We start from the raw sequence: 15,193 nt of genomic DNA, 5'->3' as shown, positions 1-15,193 counted from the left end.
TTTTATTAGATATCTTTTTGCAGTGATGTTAACATGTTTTAATTGCTAAAAGGGTTTATAAAAATGTTAATGACGGTGCTGACCGGCGCTGTGAACGTCACTAATAATATTTAATAGCAATATCAGTAAAATAAATATCAACATAAATAGCACGTTAACAGCACGTTAACAGAACGTGTGTATTCAATCCAAATAATTAAGTGAAAATAATAATCCAATCGCTACAAAGCACATTTCCAAATAAGCATATAAATTCCATTAGGAAAGACTAGAAAGATTAAATGCGTTCTTACCGGATTCAGTGCATCTTGAATTTATATTTTTTGTCTGATCTGGCAGCTTAGAGTAGGGCCTTCTCATTCATTATGTGTCATTAGAACTCCTGGCAGGTGTAGCTGTAGTTCACTTTCACCAGGAGTGGTTTTTTTTTTTTTTTTGTGTCTGTGTGGTTTTTTTTTTCTCGGTGTTTATTTTCCTGCTCTGGCTAGCCGCTAGAACCAATAATAACGGCTGCGCTGCGCATGTTCAGTACGTGTTTTCTTATTAACATTTTTTTTATTGTAGAAATGTAATTTAAAGGACGATTAAATAAAATGACGAAGACGAAATTAAAATGCGGGACACTGCTTATGACTTGCGGGACGCGGGACAAAGCTTCAAATTTCGGGACTGTCCCGCAAAATGCGGGACAGGTGGTCACCCTACCATTTGGTCCATTCGGCGTGGGGCGTTTTTTCCAGTTCACTTTGTCACACCGGAAAAAAAATCGAGTACTGCAGAATGGATCAGCGCCATGAAATCCTCTGTAGATGTGACACAACTTCGGGCACGCTCATCTTGATCTGACGTGTTGAGCCTGGTCATCAATGGCAAAAACATATCCCACTCTCTACAGCAAAGACACTCTATTTCCGTCGGCATAGATTGGCATATTCCCCCACATTCACACCACCAGTTCATGTTGGCTCTCATCCTCACGTCCTCAGGCTGTTGAACGATCGCAACTAATACACGCGCATATAAATTTCACTCGCGGCTGGCTTGACGGTGTTTTTCTAAAGTGCGGCTGGCTTGACCGCAGTCTCCTACTGTCGTTCTATTTCCAAAGCACGCAGCTCATCTTCTGTAAACTCTGGTTCAAATAGGTATGGTTCTGGTTCTTGACTGTCTGAGAAGTCACCCTCTTCGTCTCTCTCAAAATCAGCCATGTTCATCGCCATTCGTGTACTGTAAGGAAAATAGCCAGGCAGGCAGCTACTATTCACGCCGGTATGTTGACGGAAGTCGTGGGATTTCATGTGTTGCGTGATATCTCTGCGCCGAAGTAGCAGTGCTTCGCCTAAGCAGCAGTGCTTCGCCTGTGCTTCCCCATAATATAGTCCCAAGCCAATATCTGCCTAGGAAATCGCCTAGTGTTAATCTGGATCGCTATTTGTACTCGTTGTGAATACGCAGTCCACAAGAAGTAATAAGGTGCGGTTTTTTTATTTTTTTGATTACTTTTACTCAGGCCATGCTAGCTGGCAACAAAGGATTCCATTCATTGTGCTAAGCTAAGCTAACGCCGACCCAGTCAAACTAAAACAATGCATGCACTGACACAAAAATGCATTTGCCCACCTATCTAAATGTAGGAAATAATGTGAATAAGCCCTATTTCAAAAAACGGTGGAGTGTTCCTTTAACATTCTTATCTGCATCTGTCTGATTCTGTGTGAAGGAGGTGTGCTCCACTGTGGCCCACAGCCTGGATTACTAACACAAAGCCATTGTGAAAACACCCAGCCTGATGTCAAAATAGACCTACCTATTAAATCAAAGAAAAAGTCAGACTTTCCTATCAGTCCCTTCAGATTTTACACCAAAGTTTCCAGTTCCACAAAATAAAACTGTGTCCTTCTGTATGGTCGATTTAGTGCTGACAGGCTTGTGCCATCAGCAAATCTGATAATCTTACTTTTTATGAGTCAGGCCTGTTGCCTAAATTTGACATTTTCCTACCATGGCCCTCTATTATTTCGTCCCACCTTGGTCTGTTTATAGAAAGATTGTAATGTTTTTAAAGTCATTAATGTGTCGTACATATATATAATATCTTATATATATTATAGTGTTACATGCTAATATTGACATCTCTCTCATTTTGCAGATCAGCCAGATGTTAGGTAATGAGATGAAGTTTGCTGTGCGTGAGCCCATTGGTCTCCGGTAAGACATTCTCTTCATATCAGACCTCCGACTTGGCTTGTCTCTGTCTTTGCATGTGACATCAGACACCCTACTAATTTAATTGCTCCAGTGTTCTGTGCTGGTTTTATTTTTTGCCAGTCCTTGAGGGTTTTGATTGTGGCTCATTTGTGTCTTATTAGAGGCCAGCTGGTTTGATGTGTTGTGTCTTTCCTTGTCTCATTGCAGACTCTGGCTCCTCATCTCTGCAGTGCTGTTCACATCCACATCCTTAATGGTGAGCAGTTCACACAAAATGTGTAACAGTTCATGCTCCAGAAATGAAATGATGCTCAATGTGTTTTGTTTAATCATTTGCACTACTGTTTAAAATACTATATATTAAAGTAAAAATGATTTCAAATTGTAATAATTTTTCACATTATTAAAGTTTTTGTATTTTTGATCAAATAAATGCAGCCTTGTTGAGCATAAGAAATGTTTTTGAAACCTTTTACATTTCTTGTTTTTCTACCATCTTAAAGGATTTTTTTTTTTTTGCAGTTTTGCCACATCTCCTTAGAATTCTTTTAACATTACATTGTGACCTTCTTTGTTGTAGGCCTTGGCTTTTCCCAGCCAGCTCTACGAGATAATATTTGAGATCACCACCTCAAGGATCTCCATCAGACTCTACGGAGGAGCCCTTCTATGTATGTTCGGCTTTGGGGTGATAATTAGAGCCCAACCGATATGTTTTTTTGGAGGGGCCAATACCGATATTAGGGAGTAAATAAAAGGCATATCGGCCAATAGTCTTTGTGTATAGTACAGTACTAGTGAAAAGTTGACACTTTCCCATCCGTGTGTCCAAACATTTGACTGGTACTAAATATATAATACAGTACATACATAAACAGAATGAATATATATATATATATATATATATATATATATATATATATATATATATATATATATATATATATATATATATATATATATATATATATATATATATATATATATATATATATTAGGGCCGGGACTCGATTAAAAAAATTAATCTAATTAATTAGAGGCTTTGTAATTAATTAATCGAAATTAATCGCATTTTAATCGCAGATAAACATTTGACCCGAGAACAGTGAGAAGCATTTTTTTTTTTAAATGGATTTATAGTATACCATTGAATAATGACTGAATACATAACCTTAAGCAACAAAATATTGTTTATTTTTGTTCAACCAAGTCTAGCAGACCAGTGCAATTTTTGCCATGAAGTGTAGCAATAGCATATTTAGAAACAATTTAGAAATAGTACATTTCAGAAATTCAGGAAGCTTATAGGTGCTGGAACCTTCTGTAAAGTGTTTTTTTTTTTTTTTTAAGTAAAACACAATACTGTCAATTACATTCAGAACATTGGAAACACTGACTATTAGAAAACATCTCTCTGTTGCTTCAGAGGCCATAACATACTAAGTCCAACTCTCAATAACCTTGGCCAAAACAATAAAGAGTTCAACATAAACTGTTGCACCAACAAAATAATACATAGTTCAACATAAAGTGTAAAGTTCACGCTAGCTGCTATATGTTTTGCGTTGAGGTGATACTTGAGGCTCGATGTGCTGCGGTGATATGCGAATGCTAGTTGGTGCTCCAGTATAATCTGTCCGCCGAAACTCATCCAGTGAGAAACGTTCCGTGGTGCAAAAATAAGTTATTAAAAATGCGGGAATTTTTTTTCTGTAATTAATTAATCTTAGTTAACGTGTTATTTTTTGTGTAATTGATTAATCTCAATTGACGCGTTAAATTCCCGGTCCTAAAATATATATATATATATATATATATATATATATATATATATATAAATATATATATATATATATATATATATATATATATATATATATATATATATATATATATATATATACATACATACGCACGCACGCGCGCGCACACACACACACACACACACACACAGACAGACAGACAGACAGAACTTTCTAGAGAAGTGTGGCTTAATATGCCTCTGTAAATAAATACAATTAAAATTCAAGTATTGCACACTTTAATGCCCTTTGAATGTAAAGTGTACCTTGGAACTGGATTCATGGTGGAATATCATGTGAAGTCCACTTCACGGGGCACTTAGGGTTGAATCAGACAATGCTTGAAATGCTGCTGCCTGAACAAGAAACCTCCTTACTGAAGGAAAAGAGTTGACTGGTGTCACTATCTTGCGAATGCACCAGCGGACCTCCATCAAATTCAGGGATCCCCTTAGCTCATGGAGCTCTCTCGAAACACCAACCTCCGCACGTCAGTATCCACAAGGGATTACTAGATCGGTCGGTGCTGGACCACAAATTAAACCACCTGTAACTCCCAAACCCCAGGGACTATAGACTATCCACTAGATTCAGCATTTAAAAGGGTCCCTCGAGCTGAAGGGATCCCTCCAATTTGGTATGGATCCACCGTGCCGTTTTGGAGATATGGCCGTAAAAATTTTCAGTGGTTTTCCATAGGTTTAAGCTTTTAAGCGTTTCATCCAGTAGCAAACAGTGGAGCTCGCTCTGCTGGACAAACTAAGTATTTACACCATTTCAAGCATTTTATCTGTTATATGTCCTGTAAAAAAAAAAAAAAGATAATGGTGGCATATTCGTCGATACCGATATATCGGTGACAGGCTCATATTGGCCGAGAAAATCGGCAAACCGATATATCGGTCGCACTCTAATGATATTGTCAGCAAAGTGTAAACACATACTATATTGCACTCAAAAACGAAGGAGCCCTTTATAGTGAATTTTACTATTTTACACATGCAAATAGCGTGTCCTAATTCACAAGTCATAATGAGATAAATTAATAAAAAATAGTAAATATATATAAAAAGACAACCAAAAAAGTATAGCATTTGTAAACGCATTAAATATATTGTTCAAATAAAGGTTAGGACACTTTGTAAAATGGACCACCTCCGTGTTAACCCCCATCGTTTTGAAAAGGGATTTAAAATGTGCATTTCTCCACACACCGTTGGCCATGTCACATAAACATGCACGTCTATACACTATTGCTTTTTCCACTCCATCTCAATTTATGCATAGCAAATGCATAATGTAAACACATTTGTGCAGGTCTGTCTCCCACTCACAGGAAGCATTCATGACTGGATGAGCTTTTCACTGCCAGATTAGTGTATTTCAAGTGGTATGAATATTTTATGTCTTGGTTTTAAAAATGGATGAGTCCGTACAATTCCATTTAGCCACATATAGGGCAGGGCTGGGCATGGCTTTCAGAGTGCTGGGGAGTGCTACTGTAGTGGGACTAGTAATGACCCCCTGCTGGTCCCAGGATGCTTCACAATAACAGCACATACCAGGCTCACCCCGTGCTTGAGCTTACAGTTACCGTAGGAGGTCTTGAAGTATAAAAGATTGCAGAGGTGGCTTATGGGTGTGTGAAAGAGACTGTTTTGTGGAAATAGAATCCCTTCCCTCCCTATGCCCTTATTTCATTATGAACAGCAGCTTATTTGTCTTTTCTCCATAACAGCGTATCACAGCCTCTAATTCAGAATAAATACATTTTTCCTACCCAGTTTGTATAAATTCCAGCCTTAACCAGTGGGGATGTAAAGTTGCATTACATTAAATTAGAATGTTGTGGAAAAGTTCATTTATTTCATTAATTCAACTCAAATTGTGAAAATTGTGTATTAAATAAATTTAATTAACACAGACTGAAGTAGTTTAAGTCTTTGGTTCTTTTGATTGTGTTGATTTTGGCTCACATTTAACAAAAAACCACCATCTCAACAAATTAGAATACTTAATAAGACCAAAAAAAAAAACATATTTAGTGAATTGTTCAATACTCAATACTTGGTAGAGGCTCCTTTTGCTTTAATTACTGCCTCAGTTCTGCGTGACATGTAGTTGATCAGTTTGTGTTACTGCTGAGGTGGTATGGAAGCCCAGGTTTCTGTGACAGTGGCCTTCAGCTCATCTGCATTGTTTGGTCTCTTGTTTCTCATTTTCCTCTTGACAATACCCCAAAGTTTCTCTCTGGGGTTTGGATCTGGTGAGTATGCTGGCCAATCAAGCACACCAACCTCATTGTCATTTAACCAACTTTTGTTGCTTTTGCCAGTGTGGGCAACTGGCAAATCCTGCTGTAAAATGAAATCAGCAGAAAGAAGCATTAAGTGTTCCAATATTTCCAATATTGCAGTGACTCTGGTTTTCAAAAAATACAATGGACCAACACTAGCAGATGACATTGCACCCCAAATCATCACAGACTGTGGAAACTTAATGCTTGACTTCAAGCAACTTGGGCTACAAGCTTCTCCCCTCTTCCTCCAGACTCTAGGACCTTTCTAAATGAAAAACAAAACTTGCTCTCATCTAAAAAGAGGACTTTGGACCACTGGGCAACAGTCCAGTTCTTTTTCTCCTTAGCCTAGGTGAGACGCCTCTGATGTTGTCTGTGGTTCAGGAGTGGCTTAACAAGAGGAATATGACAAATGTAGCCAGTTGTGTGGTGGCTCTTGATGCCTTGACCCCAGCTTCAGTTCATTCCTTGTGAAGTTTCCTCAAATTCTTGAATCGATTTTGTTTTACAATCCTCATAAGGCTGCGGTTTTCTTGGTTGGATGTGCATCTTTCCATCACAGCTTTTCCTTACACTCAACTTTTTGTTAACATGCTTAGATACAGCACTCAGCTTCTTTGGCAATTCATGTTTGTGGCTTACCCTTCTTGTGAAGGGTGTCAGTGATTATCTTCTGGACAACTGTCAGATCAGCAGTCTTTCCCATGATTGTGTAGCCTTGTGATCCAATCTGAGAGACCATTTTGAAGGCTCAGGAAACCTGTATGCACTGAAATTAATTCATGAGTTTATTTTTTTCACACTACATTCTAATTTATATTTATATAAATAATATTATGCTAATGTGATTACATACATTATCTGTCCGAGTGGTCGTGAGTATGATTCTGCAGCAGATCCGTGGAAGCTTTGCTGTATATACAGTATTGTTCAAAATAATAGCAGTACAATGTGACTAACCAGAATAATCAAGGTTTTTAGTATATTTTTTATTGCTACGTGGCAAACAAGTTACCAGTAGGTTCAGTAGATTGTCAGAAAACAAACAAGACCCAGCATTCATGATATGCACGCTCTTAAGGCTGTGCAATTGGGCAATTAGTTGAAAGGGGTGTGTTCAAAAAAATAGCAGTGTCTACCTTTGACTGTACAAACTCAAAACTATTTTGTACAAACATTTTTTTTTTCTGGGATTTAGCAATCCTGTGAATCACTAAACTAATATTTAGTTGTATGACCACAGTTTTTTAAAACTGCTTGACATCTGCGTGGCATGGAGTCAACCAACTTGTGGCACCTCTCAGCTGTTATTCCACTCCATGATTCTTTAACAACATTCCACAATTCATTCACATTTCTTGGTTTTGCTTCAGAAACAGCATTTTTGATATCACCCCACAAGTTCTCAATTGGATTAAGGTCTGGAGATTGGGCTGGCCACTCCATAACATTAATTTTGTTGGTTTGGAACCAAGACTTTGCCCGTTTACTAGTGTGTTTTGGGTCATTGTCTTGTTGAAACAACCATTTCAAGGGCATGTCCTCTTCAGCATAGGGCAACATGACCTCTTCAAGTATTTTAACATATGCAAACTGATCCATGATCCCTGGTATGCGATAAATAGGCCCAGCACCATAGTAGGAGAAACATGCCCATATCATGATGCTTGCACCTCCATGCTTCACTGTCTTCACTGTGTACTGTGGCTTGAATTCAGAGTTTGGGGGTCGTCTCACAAACTGCCTGTGGCCCTTGGACCCAAAAAGAACAATTTTACTCTCATCAGTCCACAAAATGTTCCTCCATTTCTCTTTAGGCCAGTTGATGTGTTCTTTGGCAAATTGTAACCTCTTCTGCACATGCCTTTTTTTTATCAGAGGGACTTTGCGGGGGATTCTTGAAAATAGATTAGCTTCACACAGACGTCTTCTAACTGTCACAGTACTTACAGGTAACTCCAGACTGTCTTTGATCATCCTGGAGGTGATCATTGGCTGAGCCTTTGCCATTCTGGTTATTCTTCTATCCATTTTGATGGTTGTCTTCCATTTTCTTCCACGTCTCTCTGGTTTTGCTCTCCATTTTAAGGCATTGGAGATCATTTTAGCTGAACAGCCTATCATTTTTTGCACCTCTTTATAGGTTTTCCCCTCTCTAATCAACTTTTTAATCAAAGTACGCTGTTCTTCTGAACAATGTCTTAAGTGACCCATTTTCCTCAGCTTTCAAATGCATGTTCAACAAGTGTTGGCTTCATCCTTAAATAGGGGCCACCTGATTCACACCTGTTTCTTCACAAAATTGATGACCTCAGTGATTGAATGCCACACTGCTATTTTTTTGAACACACCCCTTTCAACTAATTAAACTAATTGCCCAATTGCACAGCCTTAAGAGCGTGCATATCATGAATGCTGGGTCTCATTTGTTTTCTGAGAATCTACTGAACCTACTGGTAACTTGTTTGCCACGTAGCAATAAAAAAATATACGAAAAACCTTGATTATTCTGGTTAGTCACATTGTACTGCTATTATTTTGAACAATACTGTACACATGATATTAGTATGCAAATTTTAGAAGGGCTGTATTTTGCAGTCTAGACCCCTCAGTGAGCTCCAGTTGTCTTTATACGGTCTGACACCTGGTTTAGCTTACAAACAATTCATACCCCTGTGGCGAAGCAAGGTGTGAGTGTTTGTCTGTCAGATCAGTGGCCAGTTCAGTGGTGGGAATTACTCAAGCAAAACTGGAAAAATAGTGCTGGCAGATGGCACTTGGCAGGGTTGAAGAAACCGCTACTCTCCGTGTTATCTGTATCCGCAGTGTGGGAGGAGATCAGAAGGACTCTCTGCGCTTTTTCACCGAACTGAATCAGAACCCACGGCAGCATTGGTCCTCTGATCTTGAGCCAGATTTCAAGCTTTTTAATTCCGTGCCTAAGTGTTTGAGTGTTTTTGATGAGATTCTGCATTATATTTAATAGATAGGCCCCCTTTAATGTCTCTACCTGACTTGATTTCAGAATTCAGAATTGACAATTGAATTGTGTTTTGCTCTTCTCAACAGGTATATCATTAATTCTTTGGAATGGCTTGTACACAGCAGAAAAGGTCATCATTCAATGGACGCTACTTACGGAAGCGTGTTACTTCGGGGTACAATTTCTAGGTGAGAGAGGGTTTTTTTTCCCCACCTGAGATCAGTGGGCAGACAGTGCTGAGAGATGTGGGAATGGAAACTGACATTTAATCTTTATTATAAGGGACATTTGAAAATAATGTATTTAAGCCACTTCAGAATGTAAGCAGGGCTTAATAGTATGTTTTTTTAAATAGTTTATTTTAAAACCTATTTAGTTTTAAAATGTGTATATTTGTCAGTTTTTTTTTCTAGAATACTTATTGTTCTTAAGGCTGTACTGCCCTCTAATGGTAACAGGCTCTCTTTAAAATCCAATCCAAGCACAACCTTTAAAGAAGTAAATGTCAAATTAAAACAATAAACTCCTAAAATAAATATTGAAGAAAGTGATTACACTTACTATATTTACAACCGTCACATAAGAAAAGTATAGTTTTAATATTCCTGAAATATGGTACATGCATCTGTTGGTTCTTTACGATTAGATTATTACTTTTTTGGGTTTTAATATTAATTTATGTATTTATTTTTTATATATATTTTTATTCATAAGTTCAATCCGCCCTTTCCCTTACAGCATTGTTTGTTGCTATGACAATAATTTCCAAAAGAGGGCAGTATGTTGTTACCTTTAATTGTAAATATTTGTGAGTTAAGTAGGTTTGTAAATTGAGAGTAGTAGCTACATGCTGCATGGCTATGCAGTCTTTTGCTAAATGTCACTATATGTTTCAGACTACTACTTTGTCTGACTTTACAAATTAGTCTTTATACTAGTATAGTAATGGTATATTACTAATACTATATATTTATATTCTTTATTTATTTTTTTGCCTCCCCAGTGACTTCCATCACCCTCTTGGAGATGGGCACACTGTCCAACGGTGCAATTGTTCTTCTTCTTAGTGAAACCTTCTTCCTCTTCGTCACCTTGAGTTACTATCACCACCTTGGCCGGCGCTCCAAAAAAATCTGAGGGAGGCCAGCTATTTGTTAGAGGAGTAGTTGGATACAGTAGCACCACTGTATGGACCAAATTAATTTACACTTGACTGAAAATCAATCAGGGCAATTTCCCGTTTATATAAGTACAATAACTGGGTATATACTCTCATTAGATATACAGGGCCACAGATCATCAATATTGTTTTTGTTACATTAAGTTCACCACAGTGGGTATAATTATTCGACTGCTGACTTTTTTGTAAATGCATTTTCTGAGAATTTATTGTATGGAGGGTAGATTTCTGACACAATTATAAATGTCAGAGAAACCCAAATGTGTCAGATTAGTTTGCAAAGATGCCTGCAATTCATGTCATATTAAGTAAGAGTTTCGTGAATTTCCTCTAAGAAGGCATATCATGACACAACATGCAACAAATAATACAGGACAAAGGATAAAACAAGAAATAGCATACATACAAAATTAATAAATACAAATTTGAATGATATTACAGAAATACAGTTGTTACATTCACTTGTAGTTACTACCATTTCTAATAGAATTATTTCATTAATATTACCACCTCTGTAATTCAGGTAAATTGCAATTAAAATTCCAAAGTGATGAACATTGCAAAGTGAAGACTTTGCAAATACATTCCTTTTTTAATTTAGGATCCCAATAGTGCATTTTGTGATATGGTGAGAATAATGGATGTAGTATTAAATGGTATTTAACGTGTGTATTTCAGAAAGTAACTTATTAACTGTAGTTAATATATATTACTGTCAAATGCAGCTCTGTGTCACTTCAAACAAAGAAATTCTACCCCTACCTATTCAGATGTACATTTTTTGTTTTACATACCCAATGGACATTTGCACAACTGTTATTTAAGTAAATAGTGCAATCATAAACTTGGTAAACTCCCCTTTAAAGAGAATAAGTCGAATGAAAAATCTTTTGAGGATTCAGTTGATTTTTCCATGTTCTGATCTCCATGTTTTATAGACATTCAAGCCGCATGTTAATAATGGTTTTACTCTTACACATTTATCTGTATATATTAAAGGGACAGTAGTGCAACAGTTTTTTTTTATTTTGGTTGAAAACTTCTGTGGAACAAAAAAGGAGTATCATAAAGATAGTTCATACAACTGAATTCAATTGATGGTTTCTTTGTGTCTCATTGACAGTGAACTTAAGAGAATTTTCTGTATTTGCTCACTTATTATTTTAACAACTACCATTATGCACAACAATTGTACATTTTAGAAGTGTATGTAGTAAGATATGCTTTGCGTTGCATGAATTCAACAATGCAGATCGACAATAGCGATAAAATGTAGCACTTTTATAAATCTTAAATGCCAGATTATATCAGTAAAAGATATAATCAATGAATAATACTTGTTCAAATTCCACAGAGTGTTTATTAAAAATTAACTTGGCACGTTTATTCAGCTTTTATTGTCACTTTGATGTAACCATAAGCTAATTTTGCATTTCTTTTATCATACTATCAACATCTGGCCCAACATTAGCACAAGTTAATTGTGAATAATTTTATAAATGATTATTGTACTAGCAGGTGTTATTCCTAATAAATATATGCTTCCATCACTGAACTGTCATTTGAGATGTGGATAGTAACACTGCCCTTCCAGAGATCACAGATACTGCTTCCAGTAAAACACAAATTGCTTTATTCCAAAGGGAATTCAGAGGATCTTATGAATACGTGATTTGGAAAGGGCAAGTTAGACAGCATTTCAGACAGAGGAGGTGTGATGAACCCATTTCATAATTCTATATTAACTGCAGTACTTCTCTCTTGAGTTTATTGGCAAAACAATGGAGCGTGATTTAATTGTGAAGTCAAAGCACAGTTTACTAGACTCAGTATCTTTTTAGGTCACTTTTTGCTTTGTAAATATTTGAATGATTCAGGAATGTGTAACACTTCTTAAACATTGTAAATTTGCAACTGTTTTTGTATTTGTTTGAGAAAGATGATTGCAATGTTAGTTTTTAGAATGTTTGTTCAAACGCTCATGACCGGTATGTATCTCGATTTTGTAGGAAAATAGTGAATGTGCTTAATAAATCTAAAAAGTTTTTCAAATGGAAAAAGTATTCTTGAATCATTGATGGATTTCTACCAACAGGAGCTCTGATTTTGATCTCAAAGTGAATGGTGCTTTCTCTTTTAATATTTAATGTTATGATGACTTGGAGTGAGAAGCAGGTTTGTTTGGTACAGACTGGCACAGCTTGTGTTTGGCTCAGATAACTGTGGGCTTCCCCTTGTTAGGACTTGCACTTTTGTTTTGTGTACATGCTGTTATCTTTACATGCAAGAAAGTTTGTACCCACAGCATTTTAGTAGATGATATTTCTCAGAGCAAATGCTGCTTTTACTTTCTCATTGACAAAAAAAAACAAAACTTTGTTCATTGGAAAGGAAATATTGAAGCACATATATATCTGTTAGATATATTGTCCTATATCATATTAATGAATATATTGCCAAAATTGTACTAGTCAAAAGCCTATATAATTTTCTCATACATACTCTGGGTAGATGAAAATATAAGTTTATAACGTGTAAATAATATGTATATGAAGATTTTATGTTTAGTATGTCAACAATATATATTTTATATATGCAATTTAATTAAAACAACATTTATACAAAAATCTGTTTTTTTTCTATACTTTTTTTTTTAAATGCACACCTTTTCCATTTATTTACTTATTGAGGAGTTTTAGGATGGATACATGTGGATGACAAATATGTCCAAACATGTATTAAACAAGCATATATTTATATATGCTTGTATAATATCTTATAGTTAGTTCCCCCAAAAATGTAAATTAAGCCAGTAATTACTCACCCTGAAGTCATCCTAGGTCTATATGACTTTCTTCTTATATACAAACCAAGTTGGAGTTATTAAAAAATAATAATTATTTGATATTTTCAAGCTGTTTGATGCTGGTGATGCACTGGATCAGGTGTTGCACTGCATCGATCCTCAGAAGTTTAATAAAAAGCACATCCATTAAAAAAAAAGTGTCTCGCACTGCTCTGGGGGGTGAACAAAGGCCTACTGTAGCAAATTGATTTATTTTTGTAAGAAGAATATCCATTTTCAAAACTTAATAATCACTTTAAACTAGCTGTTGTAAACGAAACCGTTCAGGGGGAATGATGTAGGAGGTCAGTTTTGCACATGTGCGGCTCAGAAGTGATGCAGAAGGAAATGCAGCGGAGAGATCAAAACTAAACAACAGTCACGAATTAGAAGTACAAAACAAGGATTTGTAAAGAAGAATGTCGGACGATTTCAATAAGTCAAGAAGAGATAGAGATATTTTGCTAAAGTAAGGAAACTTTGCTTCCAAAAATGTTGGTTTTCATTAGACTCACCGGCACATGCGCAAAACTGAACTCATATGTAATTTCTCCGGAACTGCTTCTGTTTTACAACCGTGAGCGCAAGCTAGATTAAAGTGATTTACATTTTGAATATGGATATTTTTCTTAAAAAAACGAATAGATTCGCTACAGAAGGCCTTTGTTCCCACCCCTTTAAAAAAATAAAAATGGATTAACTTTTTTATTAAAATTCTCTTGGACCGATGCAGTGCAGCACCCGCTGGGTGGCATCAAACAGCTTGAAAGATCAAAGAAATTTTTTAAAATAACTCTGCATTCATATGGCCTAATTTTCACTTTTGGATGAACTAACCCTTTAATGTATGACTATTTTCCGTAATTCCTAATAGGTTTACATTTTACTTAATATGACAATAGATTTCATACATGGTAATTTAAAAGCCTAAATGTACCATTACATATATTTGCTGCTTAACTGTTCTGAATGTAATGCTTGTTTCTGGCCAAAGTAACTGTGTTTGTTAGGGGTTTTACTTTTCTTCTACATGCTGTCATTTATGTAGTATCTAAAAAGATTTCAGCTGCAGCAGATGGTGTTTCTTAGATGATTTCATCTTTCACTTTCATTATTGACTGCTGATGACAGGTGAGTGGTGAGCATAATTGTTACTGTAGCTTTGGTCCAGCTCAACTGTTCTAATGTTTGCTTCAGGTTCAAGTAATTGGGTTTACCCTCTGTTGAAGCTTTCACTTTTCTTTTCCCCCTACATGCTGTCATTTATGCTTCTGCTACATCCACTTTGGCACATGGCATTCTTTAAATGAATGCTAGTTTTCTCAAAGATGACTTGGAGTGTGAAGCCAGTTAATTAGGTAGTCTCCCGAACAAATTCTTGCTTGAGACTGAAATTTGAGTTTGTATTAGGCCTATTATCTGTGCTATGAGAGTCACCAAACATACAGCATCCATATAGTCTGCAGTTGTGAACTATCTTTTCTAGATGTCTAGAAAAAGAGACGTGCGAGACAAAAGTGCAAACAATAACCAGTTAAAACCGGTTCTTGCTACCCCATGTGGTTAAGATGCTCAGGATGTATCTTCCTATGTGCAAGTAAAGTACAATTTAAAAAAAAAATGTCAACTGTCTAGTTGGTGGTAGGTAAACCAAATGGTATTGATTCCAAACTTTTCTTAAACGAAACATTTTTTTTTTCCTTTTACACTTTCGCTAAAATTATTTAACTTAAATTGGGTCTGACAAAAAAAAAACGCTTCTGGATCACCTGAAACATTTTAGGAGACAAAAAAAAAAGAGTTAATTTTGTTTGTTGTAACAACGGTGATGAATTTCAAAGATATTTTGATGAGGTCTACTGAGGCCCCCAAGAGG

General features: G+C 36.2%; 1 protein-coding gene across 1 annotated transcript in view; it reads left to right on the top strand.

The window, feature by feature from the left end:
* The window catches only part of tp53i11a (tumor protein p53 inducible protein 11a), a 41,576-nt gene extending 29,554 nt beyond the window's left edge, over positions 1–12,022 (top strand). The window contains exons 4-8 of the mRNA XM_026267040.1: positions 2,150–2,208; positions 2,416–2,464; positions 2,789–2,879; positions 9,379–9,480; positions 10,296–12,022. Of these exons, the coding sequence (XP_026122825.1) occupies positions 2,150–2,208; positions 2,416–2,464; positions 2,789–2,879; positions 9,379–9,480; positions 10,296–10,429 (435 nt within the window). The 3' untranslated portion in view covers positions 10,430–12,022. The remainder of the gene's footprint in view (positions 1–2,149; positions 2,209–2,415; positions 2,465–2,788; positions 2,880–9,378; positions 9,481–10,295) is intronic.
* Positions 12,023–15,193: the final 3,171 nt, after the last annotated feature.

This window comes from Carassius auratus, chromosome 7 (assembly GCF_003368295.1).
Source record: "Carassius auratus strain Wakin chromosome 7, ASM336829v1, whole genome shotgun sequence".
Taxonomy (NCBI): domain Eukaryota; kingdom Metazoa; phylum Chordata; class Actinopteri; order Cypriniformes; family Cyprinidae; genus Carassius; species Carassius auratus.
The sequence above is the reverse complement of the archived record's forward strand: the minus strand, read 5'-3'. Positions and strand labels throughout refer to the sequence as shown.